This window comes from Saccopteryx bilineata, chromosome 11 (assembly GCF_036850765.1).
Source record: "Saccopteryx bilineata isolate mSacBil1 chromosome 11, mSacBil1_pri_phased_curated, whole genome shotgun sequence".
NCBI lineage: Eukaryota > Metazoa > Chordata > Mammalia > Chiroptera > Emballonuridae > Saccopteryx > Saccopteryx bilineata.
The window spans coordinates 68,557,091-68,574,896 of record NC_089500.1 but is presented as its reverse complement, the minus strand read 5'-3'; the positions used below and the strand labels follow the sequence as shown (position 1 = coordinate 68,574,896).

The following is a 17,806-nucleotide window of genomic DNA, read 5'->3' as shown; positions in this document are numbered from 1 at the left end:
TGAATGAGTTAACCTGTTTCCTGTTCAGTTTGTCACTACCCATTCTTTTTCTTTTAGTTTTTCTTTTTTTAATTTATTGTGTTTACATAGATTCTAGTGTTGCCCCGAATAAATCCCCCCTGTCACTATCCATTCTTATTTTGGAGATCTCCCACACCGAATAACCCTCATATGTGCTTTTCTCACTATTTTCTTAGCTAAGAACTGAGAACAGAAAGTCATGCAATTGTTACAGCAGTGTCTGCTGCACCCACATGTGTTATATCCTCAGGAATTCTTAATTTCATCTCAATATTCTCTGTGCTGTTTTCTATATATCAATAGTATGTCTCCAACTGTTTCCCTGTCCTTAAACAAGTATCTAATCCCCACATTTTAATAGGATTGAAATTGACATGAAATCTTTTTCTCTTCTTCCCATACCCAGAAATCTTCCCCTTTTTTTCTTCCATTGAATCTGAGGAAGAAGGATCCTTATTCTTGATTTTATATTATCCTGTCTACATCAAGATGTCTTTTTTGTTTGTTTTGTTTTGTTTTTGTTTTTTTGTTTTTTTTGTTTTTGTTTTTTTTACAGAGGCAGAGATAGACAGGGACAGACAGACAGGCACAGAGAGAGATGAGAAGCATCAATCATCAGTTTCTCATTGCGCGTTGCGACTTCTTAGTTGTTCATTGATTGCTTTCTCACATGTGCCTTAACCGTGGGCCTTCAGCAGACCGAGTAACCCCCTGCTGGAGCCAGGGGCCTTGGGTCCAAGCTGGTGAGCTCTTTGCTCAAGCCAGATGAGCCCGCGCTCAAGCTGGCGACCTCGGGGTCTCGAACCTGGGTCCTTCCGCATCCCAGTCCGATGCTCTATCCACTGCGCCACCACCTGGTCAGGCGATCAAGATGTCTTTTTATGGCCCTGGCCGGTTGGCTCAGTGGTAGAGCGTCGGCCTGGCGTGCGAAGGACCCGGGTTCGATTCCCGGACAGGGCACATAGGAGAAGCGCCCATTTGCTTCTCTACCCCCCCCCTCTGTCTCTCTCTTCCCCTCCCGCAGCCAAGGCTCCATTGGAGCAAAGATGGCCTGAGCGCTGGGGATGGCTCTGGTCGTGGCAGAGCAATGCCCCGGAGGGGCAGAGCGTCGCCCCCTGGTGGGCAGAGCATTGCCCCTGGTGGGCGTGCCGGGTGGATCCCAGTCAGTCCCATGCGGGAGTCTGTCTGACTGTCTCTCCCCGTTTCCAGCTTCAGAAAAATACAAAAAAAAAAAAAAAAAAGTCTTTTTATGCCTTTTTCTCCTCTGATAGACTTCTCCTTAGAAATATTTTTATTTCTCTTGTCCTTAAGGGGGAAATACTTTACCTCAGTCATAAAACTTTCTGTAAATTACTTCTCATTCTACTTTGCCCCTTTTCCTCCCTCCCTCCTTTTCCCCTCCCTCCATCCTTCCCCCCCTCCCTTCATCCTCCCCCCTCCTTCCCCCCTCCCCTTCTTCCCCCCTCCATCCTCCCCACTCCCTCTATTCTCCCCCAATCCTTCCCTCTTCCTCCATCCTCCCCTCTCCCTACCCCATCCCTCCTTCCCCCCTTCCTCTCTCTCCCCCTTCTCCCTCTCCCCCCCTTTTCCTTTCTCCCTCTCTCCCTCCTCCCCCAAACACCAAACTAGGGGACATTATACTTCTACTAGTATCATTTCCTTATTACCTATCTGCTCTTTACCCCTGTGGGATTTAGCTTTAGTGTTTATTCTGCAGAAATGGCTCTCTGAAGTTACCAGTGGTTCCAGAGTTGCTGGACCCAGTGTCCTTTTTTTGGTCCTTGACTTCTATATAGCATTTCACACCAAGGGCAATCAGCTACTTTTAGAAATTCTCTTTTGCTTAGACTGCTATCTCAGCACCCTCTAATCATTCTTACTCTGTCCTTTATTTCTTCTCTCCTGTTTTTGTAAATGTAGATATACCCCACTACTTTATTTCTCTCTCTTGAAAGCTCAGTTTATTTAATGTACGGAACATAACAGAATTTGATGTCAGAAAAGGATTGGGTTTGGGCTCTACCGTTACTGCTTACTTTCTGAATGACCTTGGTCAAGAGCTATATGAACTTCAGTTTATCACTCACAGGTGATAACAGTGTGTTTCACCAGATTTATTAGAGCAAGGGAGAATGCATGTAAAAACATTTTGTGGACTATAAAGCACTTTTTACGAAGTTGGATTTATTTGATTGATTGATTGATTTTAAAGAGAGAGAACAACATCGATTTGTTGTCCTACTTATTTATGCATTCGTTGGTTGATTCTTGTATGAGCCCTGACCACGGTTCAAACCCACAACCTTGGCGTGTTGGGATGATGCTCTAACCTACTAAGCTACCCAGCCAGGGTGCCTTTTCTTTTTTGCTTTCTTTTGGCGATCACATTTCTGTTTACCTCTCCCACATTTAAGAAACGTGTGGTATTTCTACTAGCTGGACATCTCCGTGCAGATTTCCTAACTTGTGAATGACACCACCATCTGCGTAGTCATCCAGGCTGCAGATACTTTGGCTCCTTCCTTTCTGTGGCCTTCCACTTGCAGTATACCACTAGACTTTTTTTTTGTTTGTTTGTATTTTTCTGAAGCTGGAAACGGGGAGAGACAGTCAGACAGACTCCCGCATGTGCCCGACCGGGATCCACCCGGCACGCCCACCAGGGGGCAATGCTCTGCCCACCAGGGGGCGATGCTCTGCCCCATCCTGGGCATCGCCATGTTGCGACCAGAGCCACTCTAGCGCCTGAGGCAGAGGCCACAGAGCCATCCCCAGCGCCCGGGCCATCTTTGCTCCAATGGAGCCTCGCTGCGGGAGGGGAAGAGAGAGACAGAGAGGAAGGAGAGGGGGAGGGGTGGAGAAGCAGATGGGCACTTCTCCTGTGTGCCCTGGCCGGGAATCGAACCCAGGACTTCTGCACGCCAGGCCGACGCTCTACCACTGAGCCAACCGGCCAGGGCTACCACTAGACTTTTGATTGTGCTTCTGCATCCTGCTGTCCGTTGCTACTACCCTATTTCTTGCCTAGGTGAATTCTGTGGCCTCCTAACCAATATTGGTTATTCTTCCAAAAAATAGTTCTGAAGGAGATATAACAAACCCTCAGTTTCTTACCCAAACTCTTTACTCATGTTTTTTGTCTGTGTGTGTGTGTGGCAGAGACAGAGTCAGAGAGAGGGACATACAGGGACAGACAGGAAGGGAGAGAGATGAGAAACATCAATTCTTCATTGCGGTTCCTTAGTTGTTCATTGATTGATTTCTCATATGTGCCTTGACCGGCGGGCTACAGCAGACCAAGTGACCCCTTGTTTGAGCCAGCGACCTTGGGCTCAAGCTGGTGAGCCTTGTTCAAACCAGATCAGCCCACGCTCATGTTTACTCATCTTTTATTCTCAGTCTCCACTTACCAGAATCTCATCTGTCTTATAAGGCCCTGCCTAACTGGCTTCTTCCTTGCACCCTGAACTGGGAGCAGTTTCCCTCTAGTCATTGTGCCATTGTCTTCTCTAGAACTTGTTCTGCTTTGTGTTCATATCCATGAATTCTTTTGAGTTTCCAGTTCATCCTGTCTGATTCTTTGTCTCCCCAAAAGATTTAGCGATTTAGCACACTGCTTTTGTAGTGTTTGTCACTTAGATTAACTATGTTTTCAGAGTCTGACTTTTTTTTTTTTAACAATAGGTTTATGCTAAAACTATAGATGGCCAACAGACTATTATTGCGTGTATTGAAAGCCACCAGTTTCAGCCTAAAAACTTCTGGTAAGAAAGTAAATGTTCTCTTCTATTTGTGTCTAATGTATACTGGGAAGGAACCAAACCAGCAGCTGAGAAGTGATTCTCAGTCTAACTAGCTTGGGATAAGTTGTTCGAGTTAGAGACTTCAGTTCCCTATCTGCAAGTGAAGGATTTGGCCATGGTCATTTACATTACTGCCACTGCTGAGATTTTATAATCATTAAAAAAGTGCTCTTATATTGAGTGAGAATAAGTGATTAAAGTACCCAGTTGAAGTCTGAGCTTGACTTGGATTTGGTTAACAATACTTTACTTAATTGTGTGACTCAGCAGCTCATCTGTTTGTGGAAGAGCCTCCCACAAACCAAATAGGTGTGGTCTTTTACTGCAGTATGAAAAAGTAAAGTCAGAATAGCTTGGAAAAGGCTTATGATTAGGCTATTTGTGTACAAACTTATATTGGAGTGGACAGAGCTTAGATTTATTAAATTGGAAATGACTTGTTTCTTTTTCTCTTTCTCAAATTATCTGGGTCAGTGGGAAATCACCTCTCGTGCTTATTGCTAAATCCGCAGTGATTGTGTGTGTTTTTAATAGGAATGGTCGTTGGAGATCAGAATGGAAGTTCACCATCACTCCACCTACAGCCCAAGTGGTTGGAGTACTTAAGATTCAGGTGAGATCCTAACATGTTAATAGGCCATGTTAAAACATTACATCTCTCAAAGAAACTTGCAAGTTGGAATTTGTTTTATTATGAGAAGTAAGGAACAAACTGTATGTAGATGCAAAGGAACATAAATGGTACTGAATAGAAATAGAAACCTCCTTCCTGAGTAAGTTAACGGAGAGAGTTATTCTGACTTGATAAAGGATAGTCATGTGGAGTATACTGCTGGCTTGTTATTTTCCTCTTTCAAAGATAACCTAAGAGCCCTAGCCAGATAGCTCAGTTGGTTGGGGCATCATTTAGGAGCCCACAGGTTGCCAGTTTGATCCCTGGTCAGGGCACATACAAGAACAGATCAATGGTTCTCTCTCTTTCTCTCTCTCTCTCCTTCCCTCTCCCCCTCTCTCCCTCTCTCCCTCTCTCCCTCTTTCCTTCCTTCTTCCTCTCTCCTCCCCCTTTCTCCCTAAAATCAGTAAATAAAAATTTAAAAAAATATATAACCTAAGATATTCCCAGGAATTATCAAGTTATCAAATAACAGTTCTAGGAAATAAGAGAATAAATAATTATTAAGAAGTAATGCCTGATCTGTGGTGGCACAGTAGCTAGAGCGTCAACCTGAAACGCTGAGGTTTTGCCGGTTCAAAACCCTGGGCTTGCCTGGTCAAGGCACATATGGGAGTTGATGCTTCCAGCTCCTCCCCCTATTCTCTTTCTATCTCTCCCTCTCTCTCCCTCTCTCTCCCCTCTCTCTAATAAAAATGAATAAATGAATAAATAAAATCTAAAAAGTAATTAAAAAACAACTATGAATTGATGCTTCCTGTTCCTCCCTGATGCCTTTCTCTCTCTCCTCTCTCTCCTCTCTCTCTCTCTCTCCTCTCTAAAATCAATAAACAAAAATCTTTAAAAAATAAAGACACACGATTTGGGTCTGCAAATGCCCCGTGTCAGCCATATGGAGCCGCATATTTAATAAATCTCCTCCTTTAATAAAAAAATAAAATAAATAAATAAAAAGAACAAGAAGAAGTGACTGTATACCTGACTATGGTGTCACAGTGGATAAAGCATTGACGCAGAACACTGGTATCGCTGGTTTGAAGCCACCAGGTCACCGGCTCTGAGTGCGGGTTTGTCAGCACAGGGACACAGGCCTGAGCTGGGAGATCATCCCCACATTCACTGGCTTGGAGAGCCCAAGGTCGCTGGCTTGAGCAAGAGGACACTGGCTCGGCCCTGGTCAAGGCACATATGGGAAGCAATCAATGTTCAACTGAAGTAAAAGCAACTACGAGTTGATGCTTCTCACCATCTCTCCCTTCTTGTCTGTGTCTCTCTCTTTCTCTCTCTATTTCTCTCTTTCTCACTCTCTTAAAAAAAAAGTGACTATATAGCAGCTACTGCATCTTCTGGTCTTTCGTGTATTTTATTGGGTCTAAAGAAAGTTACATGAGTGGGAATAATTTAGTTTATTTTACAGTAGTGACCGAGATTTTTAAATCAAGTAAATAAAACAGTGGTCGTGTCCTCACATTCTGGAGTACAAATAACCAAGCAAAGTATACTGCCAATGCTGGTGTCGGAAGAGACAGGCAGGTGAATAAAGGCCTTGTTAACTCATTGGCTGCCTGTCTGGAGTGACTTCTGGTATCCCAGCAGAGGTTTGCCTCTCAGAATTCTTAAGCCTAACTAATTCTTAGCTCAGAATAAATAGTTACTGATAACTGAGAAGATCAGTACCTAATTATACTTCTGTTGTGTTGTCTTGCTTTAATAACAGCAACAGTGACTTTTTTTAATGGTATAATTTAATCAAAACATGTAGTAGCTGTCAGTCCTCAGCCTTTTCATACCTGCCCTTGGCTTCATGCTCTCCTTGGGCGCTCTTCCTAGCTGTCGGAACAGGCCATCTCAGAGGATCCTGTTGGAAACAAGACAAGGCAAGCTGCAAGGGTTAAGTTCACAGCCCTGGAGCAGCCCTTAGTGCCTTACAAGAGTTGGTAGATAAATAAATATGCCAGCTTCCTCATCCCTTGGGTGGTACAGCTCTGATGCATATTCTGTTTAGTCGTCGGAGTCAAGTGCCCACAGTTGTAACCTGCTCGTTAATGCACCTGTAACACTTCCTTCCCTTCTGTGTCTCACTTCCTCAGTCCTTGCTAGTGCTTCCTAAGATTACCTCCCAAATCAGCTATTTCCTGTCATGTCTTTGTCTTGGGGTCTGTTTCTGGGGGAGTCCAACCTAAGACAACATACTGTTCTATTTCTGTACACTGTATCTATGAGTATAGCCTAATGCTCTGGAGATCTTTTAACTATGGCATCAGCATTAACCTGGTAGCTTACTATGAATTTGTGTAAGTAAATTTATCTTCCTTCTAGAAGGATATAGTTCAGTGGTTCTCAAACCTTTTGAATAGGGGGCGCATTTAAAATCCTACAAATAGGCCCTGGCCGGTTGGCTCAGCGGTAGAGCGTCGGCCTGGCATGCAGGAGTCCCGGGTTCGATTCCCGGCCAGGGCACACAGGAGAGGCGCCCATTTGCTTCTCCACCCCTCCCCCTCTCCTTCCTCTCTGTCTCTCTCTTCCCCTCCCACAGCGAGGCTCCATTGGAGCAAAGATGGCCCGGGCACTGGGGATGGCTCTGTGGCCTCTGCCTCAGGCGCTAGAATGGCTCTGGACACAACAGAGCGATGCCCTGGAGGGGCAAAGCATTGCCCCCTGGTGGGCATGCCAGGTGGATCCTGGTCGGGCGCATGTGGGAGTCTGTCTGACTGCCTCCCCGTTTCCAGTTTCTGAAAAATGAAAAAAAGAAAAATAAAATTCTACAAATAATTGTAGGTGCGCTATATACAAATTTCTGAGAAATATGTTATAATTAAGTCAAATATTAAATTAAAAAATATAAAGTCCAAGCTTTTATGGTAAACAAAATAAATATGACAAAATTAAATTTATTCTGACATTAAAAAACGTTTTTGTTACATTTTTTTGAGTTATACTTTTAGAATTCATAAAAAAGAGGGGTTAAAAAATCAAAAAACAACAAAAAACATCTTTTTATATATAGAGATACATTCTTAGTAAGATTTAGTAAATTCGGCAGGTCCTGGTGCAAATGTATTAAGTTTTTTCATTCTTGTGTTCATGAGAAACATGAGCCTGATGTGTCCTAGCAATTTCTTCAATGTTTGGGTATATATTTGAAAGGCAAACTCTCATTTCCTCATCAGTACATTGAAAAATTCCTCTCTTTTACTCTTAATTGTGTTGAGTGCTGAAAACCCCCACCATACATATCATCTAACTTTACACCAAACAAAGGATAGAAGAAATTTGCTCCAGTCTTTCCAGGGGACATGGAGGGGTAGTGTAAACAACCCCATGTCTTAACAGCCTTTTACAACCTAATTAGTCAAGTGAGGTGGGGGGGTTGGGCAGACTGTCAGTTTACAGCCAATTCTCCACACCTCTGTCCCCCCAAAATCTAAACTCCCAAAAACCCTGTTGGATTTTTGGTCCCCAACAGGCACATATTTCTCTGGAACACCATAGGGCGTGCCTGGAAATCTAGGGCGCACTCTTGGAGAACCACTGGTGTAGTTACTTGTGTTTCAGCTTTGCCAGTGCAAACAAATTAGGGGCACACATCGTAATGAGTGATAGCTTCTGATAAGACTTTTATCATAGTCTTTTTTAATGTTGAATTTTATAGAAATTCAAACCCAGACCTCATTTTATACATTTTAACCACAGATGGTCTGATCACACTTCAGAAAAGACTTACTTTATTTACATATTTAAAAATCAGTGTGAGAATTATGTAGAAAAGTTATTTAGCCTTTTGGGTGGATATTCTATAGACAGAAGAGTAGTTTTGGGAAGGCAACGTCTTCTGAGGAATTATGTTGATGATAGTTATGTTGATGAGACCGAGAAAAGATTTGGTGCTTTTGGCAACTGAGAAGTGGGGGGGATCCCAGCCAAGCCTCAGATACTGGATCTCATTGTCCTCTCAGCCCCTCAGTAGAATGGTTTGATGCCCCACACACACAAAGAAAAGGTTTTGTTTTGAAACAAGTAGAATTTAAGCTAAAAATATCGTTAGTATATTAGGTAATGAAATTGATATTTTTAGAATTTTTCAGTTGAGTTCATAAACAATGAAATTGACTGTTCTTACCCTATATTCCTGACCATGTCCTAGTTCTTCAGAAACATAATAGAAATTCAAACCAATTGTATAGACTTTATTCTTGGACAAAAGAGATGTGCCCTGCATACCTCCTTCCTTCAAATGGGTTCTGGGATATGTCTCATATAATCAACACTAGTGCTTGGGTGTGACCCACGTGTATTTTGAACATCCTTGTCTTTGTCTTGTGAAATGTTAGACTTTATATGTCATCATTATTTAGCCCACTCTTCTGCCCAAATCTTGGCTCTTCTGATTTTTGCATGTATTACAGGCATCTGTTAACTCCCTGCTTTTCCAGTGTATTTTTTCCCCCTTCTTTTCCAAGTGAGAGGAAGGGAGATAGAGTCCTGCATGTGCCCAGACTGGGATCCACGTAGTAACCCCCTTCTGGGGCCAATGCTCTGCCCATCGAGGTGCAGAGATGCCCAGGGCAATGCACTCAAACCAATGGAGCTATGACTGAGGAAGGGGAAGAGGGAGGAAGAGTGGAGCAGAGGGGGAGGGATGTTCACTTCTCCTGTGTACCCTGACCCTGAATCGAACCCAGGACATCCACGCGCTGGGTCAACTGTCTATCACTGAGCCTAACTGGCTAGGTAGGGCCCGGTGTATTCTTAAGTTATCTTTAACCTCTTTTAGCAAGCCAAAATATGAAATCTAAGGGTTTTGATATGATATGAAAATTGTAGCTTCTCTCACCCATGTGAACATTTATTCATCCCCCTTAAGGAAAGCACCTATTTTTGGCCCTTAAACAATATATGGTGGGCACATGTTGCCCAGAGGAGTCTTTGCTTCTAATAGGATCATCATTTTTGCCTAGATGTGGTTTGGCTGTTTTTATCAAACCCTTCTAATGATACCTTTTTTTTTTTCATTGATTTGGGAGCAGTGGGGAGGAGAAGCATCAACTCGTTCCGATTAATCCATTTAGTTGTGCACTCATTGATTGCTTCTGTACATGCCCTGACCCGGGATCAAACCCAGGATCAAACCTATGACCTCTTGTGCCAGGGTGACGCTCTCTCCACTGAGCAACCTGACCAGAACAGGAAAGAGAATTCTTACATTTGAATGTTCTGTGCATTTTAACAACCATTGTAAATTACCATTGGTCATGCTAATTATTTGTTCAGAGTTGGTAAAGATTGGGAATGGCTTACAGCATGGTTTTGTGCCCTCAGCAATATAGGTTTTTATATGAACTACATATAAACTTGCTCCAACGTTGTCTCACACAGGTACACTATTATGAAGATGGCAATGTTCAGTTGGTTAGTCATAAAGATGTACAGGATTCAGTAAATGTTTCGGTGAGTGAGAAATATTTCATGTCTTTCTCATTTGTGTCTTGTTTCTCTTTACAAAAAAAATTCTGATCATGACAGCTGATTCTACCATTAAAAATTCCGTTTTTTTTCAGTGCTTTGATTTTGGCAGCTTATAAGAGTCTATAACAGCGGTTCTCAAGGGCTTTAGGCGATCCTTGTGTTTTGGTCGTTCGACGGGGGTCGCGGCGACCCACAGGTTGAGAACCGCTGTTCTATAACCAACCAGCTTTATTATTTCAAAGTCTGACTCAGAACTGTGGGCTTAGAGAATTCAGACTTCCTTCTTTTTCTCTGTGGTGAGATTTGCTCAAGGACAGCAGTATCTTCAGTCAGGCACAACCAGGAGGCAGGAGAGATTGCCAGACTAACCCTGGCGGGCTGCGTTCTTGTCATTAGAGAAACAGCAGTGTTAGGGTAGTCAACCAAAAGGTATTGTGTTTGTACCTGGAAAGAAGGGACATTAATTTTTCTTGTATTCTCAGTACTTCTTTATATTCCTAAAGGTTATTGAGCACCCTCAACAGCTTTTGTTGATGTGTTTCCTGTCAGTATTTACCTTACTAGAAATTAAAAAGTATGTAGGGTGTCAGAAGGCCACTAGGTTTATCAGGATGAGCCCTTAGTAACGTATATAAATGTCCAATCGCTATGTTGTGCACCTGGAGCTAATATAATATTATATGTCAACTGTAATTGAAGACTTTTTTAAATAAAAAAAAATTCAAATGCAAAATAAAGAACTGAGAAATGTTTGAACTATATTAAATAAAAATAACATTAACAAACCCATTATTAGTTCAGGGTCGGGAACCTATGGCTCACGAGCCAGATGTGGCTCTTTTGATGGCTGCATCTGGCTCGCAGACAAATCTTTAATAAAAAAAAATAATGTTAAAAATATAAAACATTCTCATGTATTACAATCCATTCATTTCCTAACGCTCATGTTCATGGTTGCGGGTGGCTAGAGCCAATCACAGCTGTCCTCCGGGACAACACCAAATTTTTATTGGATAATGCGTAAGGTACACGGTTCGTTGTATGGCTCTCACGGAATTACATTTTAAAATATGGGGCGTTCATGGCTCTTTCAGCCAAAAAGGTTCCCAACCCCTGCATTAGTTGTTAACCTAAATAACTTTTTTTTTTTTTTTTTCTGAAGCTGGAAACGGGGAGACAGTCAGACAGACTCCCGCATGCGCCCGACCGGGATCCACCTGGCATGCCCACCAGGGGCGATGCTCTGCCCCTCCAGGGCATTGCTCTGTTGCGACCAGAGCCACTCCACCTGGGGCAGAGGCCAAGGAGCCATCCCCAGCGCCCGGGCCATCTTTTGCTCCAATGGAGCCTCGCTGCGGGAGGGGAAGAGAGAGACAGAGAGGAAGGAGAGGGGGAGGGGTGGAGAAGCAGATGGGCGCTTCTCCTGTGTGCCCTGGCCGGGAATCGAACCCGGGACTTCCGCATGCCAGGCCGACGCTCTACCACTGAGCCAACCGGCCAGGGCAACCTAAATAACATTTTCTTGGAAAACAACTATATTTTTCAAACAAAAAACAATTAATGAAAAGAATGGCATCAGTTTACATTTTCACAAGGTATGCAATGTCTAACAGAACCGAATGCTAATGTGCTTCACACATTCTATTAGCCTCCAGATGATAAGATCATCTCACACATACATGTAGCTTCTATGAAACTGCATTGTGTGGATACGAGTGTGACAGTGATAAAGGCAAGGAATTTTCTTTTGCTATTATTGTAAAATAGAAGATAGTTTTGACTATTTGAAAGATTTTTGGGACTGCTGCTGTGTACTAAAAGCTTACCCTCCTACCTTCAATTCTGTTGTACTTAATGGTGAGAGGAAGAGAGAGATTCAGTTCACTTTGTACCTGAATCATGTAACACACAATGTGATTGGTTGGTTTAGCATTGTAAGTAGCAAGTAGAGGAGTATATGAGCTTAACAGATATCATTGTATGTCTGAGGGCATTATTTATATCCTCTTAAATCAGAAATATTTTCGAGGCATAAAAATCTTAAGACATCTTGATGATGTCTTTTGGGCAGACTGTGATAGATTGAAAGAGTTGGGCTCATCTTTGTCATTCAAAAGCCAAATAATGGTAGGTCACTTAAGCAAATTTCTCACCTCTTATCTGTAAAATGGAAATGATAATAACATTTATTCACATTGTTGTGAGACTCAAAGAAGATAATGTGCATGGGAACTAGATAAACTATAAATTGTAAATGCTAGGTAAGGTTGCTTTCCACTATCTTTTTTTTTTTTTTTTTTTTGTATTCTGAAGTGAGAAGCAGGAAGCAGTCAGACAGACTCCTGCATGCGCCTGGCCCAGATGCACCCGGCAAGCCCACCAGGGGGCGATGCTCTGCCCATTGGGATGTTGCTCTGTTGCAACTGGAGCCTTTCTAGTACCTGAGACGGAGGCCATGGAGCCATCCTCAGTGCCTGGGCAATTTTGCTCCAATGGAGCCTTGGCTGCGGGAGAGGAGGAAAGAGATAGAGAGGAAGGAGAGGGGGAGGGGTGGAGAAACAGATGGGCACTTCTCTGTGTGCCCTGGCCGGGAATTGAACTATGGTCTTCCACACGCTAGGCTGACGCTCTACCAATGAGCCAACCAGCCAGGGCCTTCGCTATCATTTTATTCACTGCTTCCATATTTTTAAAAAATTTATATTTTTCTCTTCTTCCTCCACTAGAATGAAGTCCAAACTGCCAAGGAGTTTATTAAAATCATAGAACATGCAGAAAATGAGTATCAGGTAAGATTTGGAACTAAGGTTTCTAGATCTACTACTTTATTATTTGCTGTTAACACTTTTTGTTAGACCTCTTTATGTCCTTTTTTTTTTTTACAGAGACAGAGGGATAGATAGGGACAGACAGACAGGAACTGAGAGAAATGATAAGCATCAATCATCAGTTTTTTGTTATGGCACTTTAATTGTTCATTGATTGCTTTCTCATATGTGCCTTGACTGGGGGGCTACAGCAGACCGAGTAACCCCTTGCTCGAGCCAGCGACCTTGGGCTCAAGCTGGTGAGCCTTGCTCAAATCAGATGAGCCGGTGCTCAAGTTGGCGACCTCGGGGTCTCAAACCTGGGTCCTCCTCATCCCAATCCGATGCTCTATCCACTGCGCCACCACCTGGTCAGGCTCTTTATGTCCTTTTTAACATAAATATATTTGTTGTTCAGTGTTAACTAAATGTGGAGAATTTGCAGACCTTGCAACTTGGCATTGCACTTACAGTCAAGGTTACAACATTGAAAGGGACTAGAGCCCTAGTTTAAAAAATAATATAGGCCCTGGCCATTTGGCTCAGCGGTAGAGCATCGGCCCAGCGTTTAGAAGTTCCGGGTTCAGTTCCTAGTCAGGTCACACAGATGAAGTGCCCATCTGGTTCTCCACCAATGAGAATCAACCAGTGAGTGCATAAATAAGTGGAACAAAAAATCGATGTGTCTCTAATCAAGAAATAGTTTTATATATATATATATGTAAAAATAAATAAATAAAAAGTTATGTGTGTGTGCGCTTCTTAACCCACTTCCGAGACTGGAGAGAAGCTCGGTAGAAATAGACATCCTGTCTGTCCTCAATAGTACTCGAGCATGTCCTTTGACATCAGTTACTTTCCTATTCCCAGTCATCCCATTTCTGTTTAAATAAATTATCTTTATTTATTGCAGACAGCAATTAGTGAAAACTATCAAACAATGTCAGACACCACATTCAAGGCCTTGCGCCGGCAGCTGCCAGTTACCCGCACCAAAATCGACTGGAACAAGATACTCAGCTACAAGATTGGCAAAGAAATGCAGAATGCTTGAAGGCTGAATGTAGGATTCTTCAGTACGTGGTCTCTGCGTATAGTCATGAGAAATATGTGATTTATAAACAAGAGTGATATTTTGCTAGGGCTTTCAAAGTTAACAGGTTTTCTAGCCTCATGGAATACTGTTGAACCTATAGCATTGTCTTGATACTTTTGTGTTCTCTGTCTTGTAATTTTGTTTTCACTATATCTACTTGTAAAATTTTTTTTTAATCCTGCCACATTTAATGATGGAGAGAGAGGTCTATCTGGAGTCATTTTACTATTTAGGACATTTTCCTAGCCACAAAGCCCTGTCACTGATATAGACAGGTAATGTGTCCAGTGCTTCTCTCCCCCTGTCCATCAGAGCGCTCCTGGTGCTTCCCATGGTTTATCTGACCCACCAGCAGCTGCAGGGCTGTGCTACCAGCGGTGGCCAGATGGAAGGCACATTCATCCTTCTCCTCCCACCCCCCCACCCCCACTGCTTTGACTGCTTTGATCATCAATCACAGCATTTTGTATCTGTAGTTTTCAAAAGTTTGGATTGGGGCTTTTCAGGTTCTTTTGTTGGGCAAAGGAAGTTTTTCTGGAAATTCCATTATTAGCCAGCTTCTCTGGGGAAGTTGTCTTTACATCCAAAGACTTGAACCACATTCCCTGCACATGAACGTGTTTGCTTCCCTCCCTCACTGTCCGTCTCCTTCCCGTCTAGGACCAGTATAGTTGTAGACATCTGCATTTTTAGCAGAATTTTACCCATTTGTTATTTTTTTTTAATATTCAAGAACTGCTGACATATAAGCGATTGTAGTTAAGTATCAAACTTGAAACATGCAGATAAAGAAATAGGAATCTTGTACTTTAATACATTGTGGCAGGATTGTACTATAAGCAAATGAATCACACAACTCTGTAAATCACAGACAAAACCTAAAAACGAACCAAAGTGAAAAGGGTACCTTCCAGGCAGTATCTTTCTATTGTAACCTGTTGTTTGAGGGAGTGCTAATGATTTGTTCTAAATAGGGTGTAAACTTGTTTCCAATTACTTTTCCTCGGTCTTGCCTGCCAAGAACTTATGTAACTGTGATATAGCAACCCTTCCCAGGTATATTGGCAGGTGTATGTGTGATCTCAGAATACACAGGTGACATAGATATGATATGATAGCTGAAATGGTGGATTCATTTACATTGTTTACACTTCTATGACCAGGCCTTAAGGGAAGGTCAGTTTTTTAAAAACCAAGTAGTGTCTTCCTACCTATCTCCATATAGTCAAAAAAGAAGGATGTGTGTGCTTCAGCTTTGTTTTTGCTCAGTAATAGTCAAGCAAGAGTTTGTTTCCAAGTGACCTGTTGAGCTGTGTAAGCATTTTATTTTAAATAAAATATATTTGTATTATTTGTCATTCATACTATCCATCCATACCACACTATCCTTGTATCAGGTAGTCCAGTAGAAATATACCTGTTTTGTTCTTAAAATGGGCTGTGTCTCCTTTTTGATTCATCCCTTCAGCCTTTGTTCTCAGGTAGATGTGGAACTGTGTTTGAAGAGAATGTTCAGGGTTGCTGAAATTGGCTCCTATCTTCAACTATTCTAGATACAGTGAATGTCCAAAAACTTGCAAAGAATAGTTTTGTTTTGTTTTTTTTTACCAATGTCCCTATGGATCAAGACTTAACAAAGTTTTACCTGACCAGGTGGTGGCACAGTGTATAGAGTGTCCAACTGGGATGGAGAGGGCCCAGGTTCGAGACCCCGAGGTCGCCAGCTTGAACGCGAGTTCCTCTGGTTTGAGCAAGGCTCACCAGCTTGGGCCCAAGGCCCCTGGTTTGAGCAAGGGGTCACTCAGTCTGCTGTAGTCCCCAGTCAAGGCACATATGAGAAAGCAATCAATGAACAACTAAGCTGCTGTAACGAAGAATTGATGCTTCTCATCTCTCTCCCTTCCTGTCCGTTCCTCTCTCTCTGTCTCTGTCACACACAAAAAAAGACAAAGTTTTGTGTTGAGTTTTCCATTTCTGTCCAGTAGAAAATCTTATCTTTTCTACCTATCCCTCGCAAAGCAGGGCCCCAGTGTGGTGGTTATCACTAAGCAGGAAATAGAACTGGAAGCATCCCTCTACCTCTGCTTGGGTACATTTCACATTGACTTAACTCTAAGTGATGCTTTCCTTCATGCAAGTCTGACTTAGCTATAGCCCTATGGGGAAGGTTTTTATCTGGCCTCCAGGTGAAAGCCAGAGGAGTTTCAGTGCTTCACCCTCCACCCAAGGCCAGTCCAGGTCCCTCCCCACCCAGGAACATTTAATGCTATTACACTCTGTACTTGTAGTGCAAACAGATTCAAACATTCTGGCCTTTGCCTTTAACTTACTAATTTAGCATGTCTCCAGGCTCTGCCATGAATTTCCTTAGCCCCTACACACTTCTGTAAGATCTTAATCTCTCAGCCATTAAAGTACTTAGTTACTTGTATAATTGGGAGGAAGTCAACCCTCCTTGCAATGTCCTACAGAGACAACTTCCTCAGCCTCCTTCAGCAGGGTCTGTGCTTGAATTGTCTTTTATCACCTGCTGCTGAAAACAATCTATGATATTCTAGGCCCTAGGGCAAGGTTCCCAGCCAGTTGCAAAGGAGTTTTCTGGAAGGCCTCAATCCTGCATTTGGGTTGCAAATTATACTGTTGAAGACTTTCATTTGAGCCTGGCTGGTTGTGCTGTAAATTGCATAGGTCCAGCACCTATTCTGTGTTTTGTAACCTAGAACCTTGATGCTGGACTTTTTAGGTTCCTGAGGTTCTTGGCAAACCTTGGCACATTCTCTCCAAACTCACAAAAGATTAACACCTATCTGAATGCAATTTATGATTTTATAATTTTATAGAGAACTACCAAGTGATCCTACTACGTGGGAAATCAAAGAAAAAAAGAAAGATTGTTGAACACAGAACAAAACTGGATGGTGTTAGGTTGCCAAAAGAGGGATGCCCAAGGCCTGATGAGTTTTAGAAGAAATTTATGCATCTGTGAACAGATGGGCTGAGTCCGGAATGGCATCGGCAGCGAGGAAAAGAGAAGCCCGGGCCTATATAGGATGGGTTTGGCGGTATTTCCTGCCACGGGGCGAAAACTTGTGTTAGTGGTTAAATAATTTGTGTGTGGGGGGGTGAGGTGGTAACAGATAAGTGATAGGAAGTGACTCACTGGCAGGATCAGTTGGAGGTATGATATCTCAGGTGGAGAGTTACAGGAATTGCCCTGACACCTAGCCACCTCAAGTTCAACCTGACTAGTTGAGGCTTTTGGTAAGGGGCCCTGGACCCCAACCCAGCAGATGGTTCATTAAGATAAGTTGAGTTACAGTTGGTGAGAGCATTGTCCAGAGTATAGAAGTTGCTGGTGGTATGCAGGAATAGATCAGTGTTCCTGTCTTGCACATGCTCTCTCCCTCTCTAAAATCAATAAATACTTTTTTAAAAAAGTTGAGCTAACTAAAATTCTCCCTTGCACAGACAAGATACACATAAAACTACAGGATCTGAGCTATGTGAGCGCCACCAGAAACCAATCTCACACTTCTTCAAATCTAGTGTCTCAAAAGGCATTCTGTATGTATAAGATTGTACACAGTGGATTCTCATTATTCACAGTAGTTATGTTCTATAAAGTTGGCAGCAAACAATTAGTAAATACTAAAACATTGCTCTTAGGGGAGATACAAGGTTAGGTTCCTATGAGATTCTGGTCACATTTTTGTTAACTGATGAATATATAATCTTGTTTTCTAAGTGTTCCTATATAAATCACTTTATTTAACATACACTGTTTATTCATTAGCATTGAACTCATGGCCAACAGCACTATAATTCATTGTCTCACCTGAAGGAATTTTCTCTGTAAGTCCCTGTATGGCCAGGAGGCACGGCCACCATCACAGCAGCCTGGCCCATGCAGGTTCGCATTGGATTTGGACAGTCGGTAAAG

General features: G+C 42.6%; 1 protein-coding gene and 1 non-coding gene across 3 annotated transcripts in view; one reads left to right on the top strand and one right to left on the bottom strand.

The window, feature by feature from the left end:
• The window catches only part of CAPZA1 (capping actin protein of muscle Z-line subunit alpha 1), a 47,452-nt gene extending 32,152 nt beyond the window's left edge, over nt 1-15,300 (top strand). Inside the window, exons 6-10 of one of the 2 annotated variants that reach the window (XM_066247583.1) lie at nt 3,706-3,785; nt 4,359-4,437; nt 9,874-9,945; nt 12,690-12,752; nt 13,684-15,300. In XM_066247583.1, coding sequence (XP_066103680.1) covers nt 3,706-3,785; nt 4,359-4,437; nt 9,874-9,945; nt 12,690-12,752; nt 13,684-13,824 — 435 coding nt within the window. In that variant the 3' untranslated portion in view covers nt 13,825-15,300. The remainder of the gene's footprint in view (nt 1-3,705; nt 3,786-4,358; nt 4,438-9,873; nt 9,946-12,689; nt 12,753-13,683) is intronic. The other variant, XM_066247584.1, reaches the window with a different exon arrangement.
• Nucleotides 11,392-11,467, bottom strand: TRNAA-GGC (transfer RNA alanine (anticodon GGC)). Its single transcript has one exon. It is a non-coding gene; the product is annotated as a tRNA-Ala (tRNA).
• Nucleotides 15,301-17,806: the final 2,506 nt, after the last annotated feature.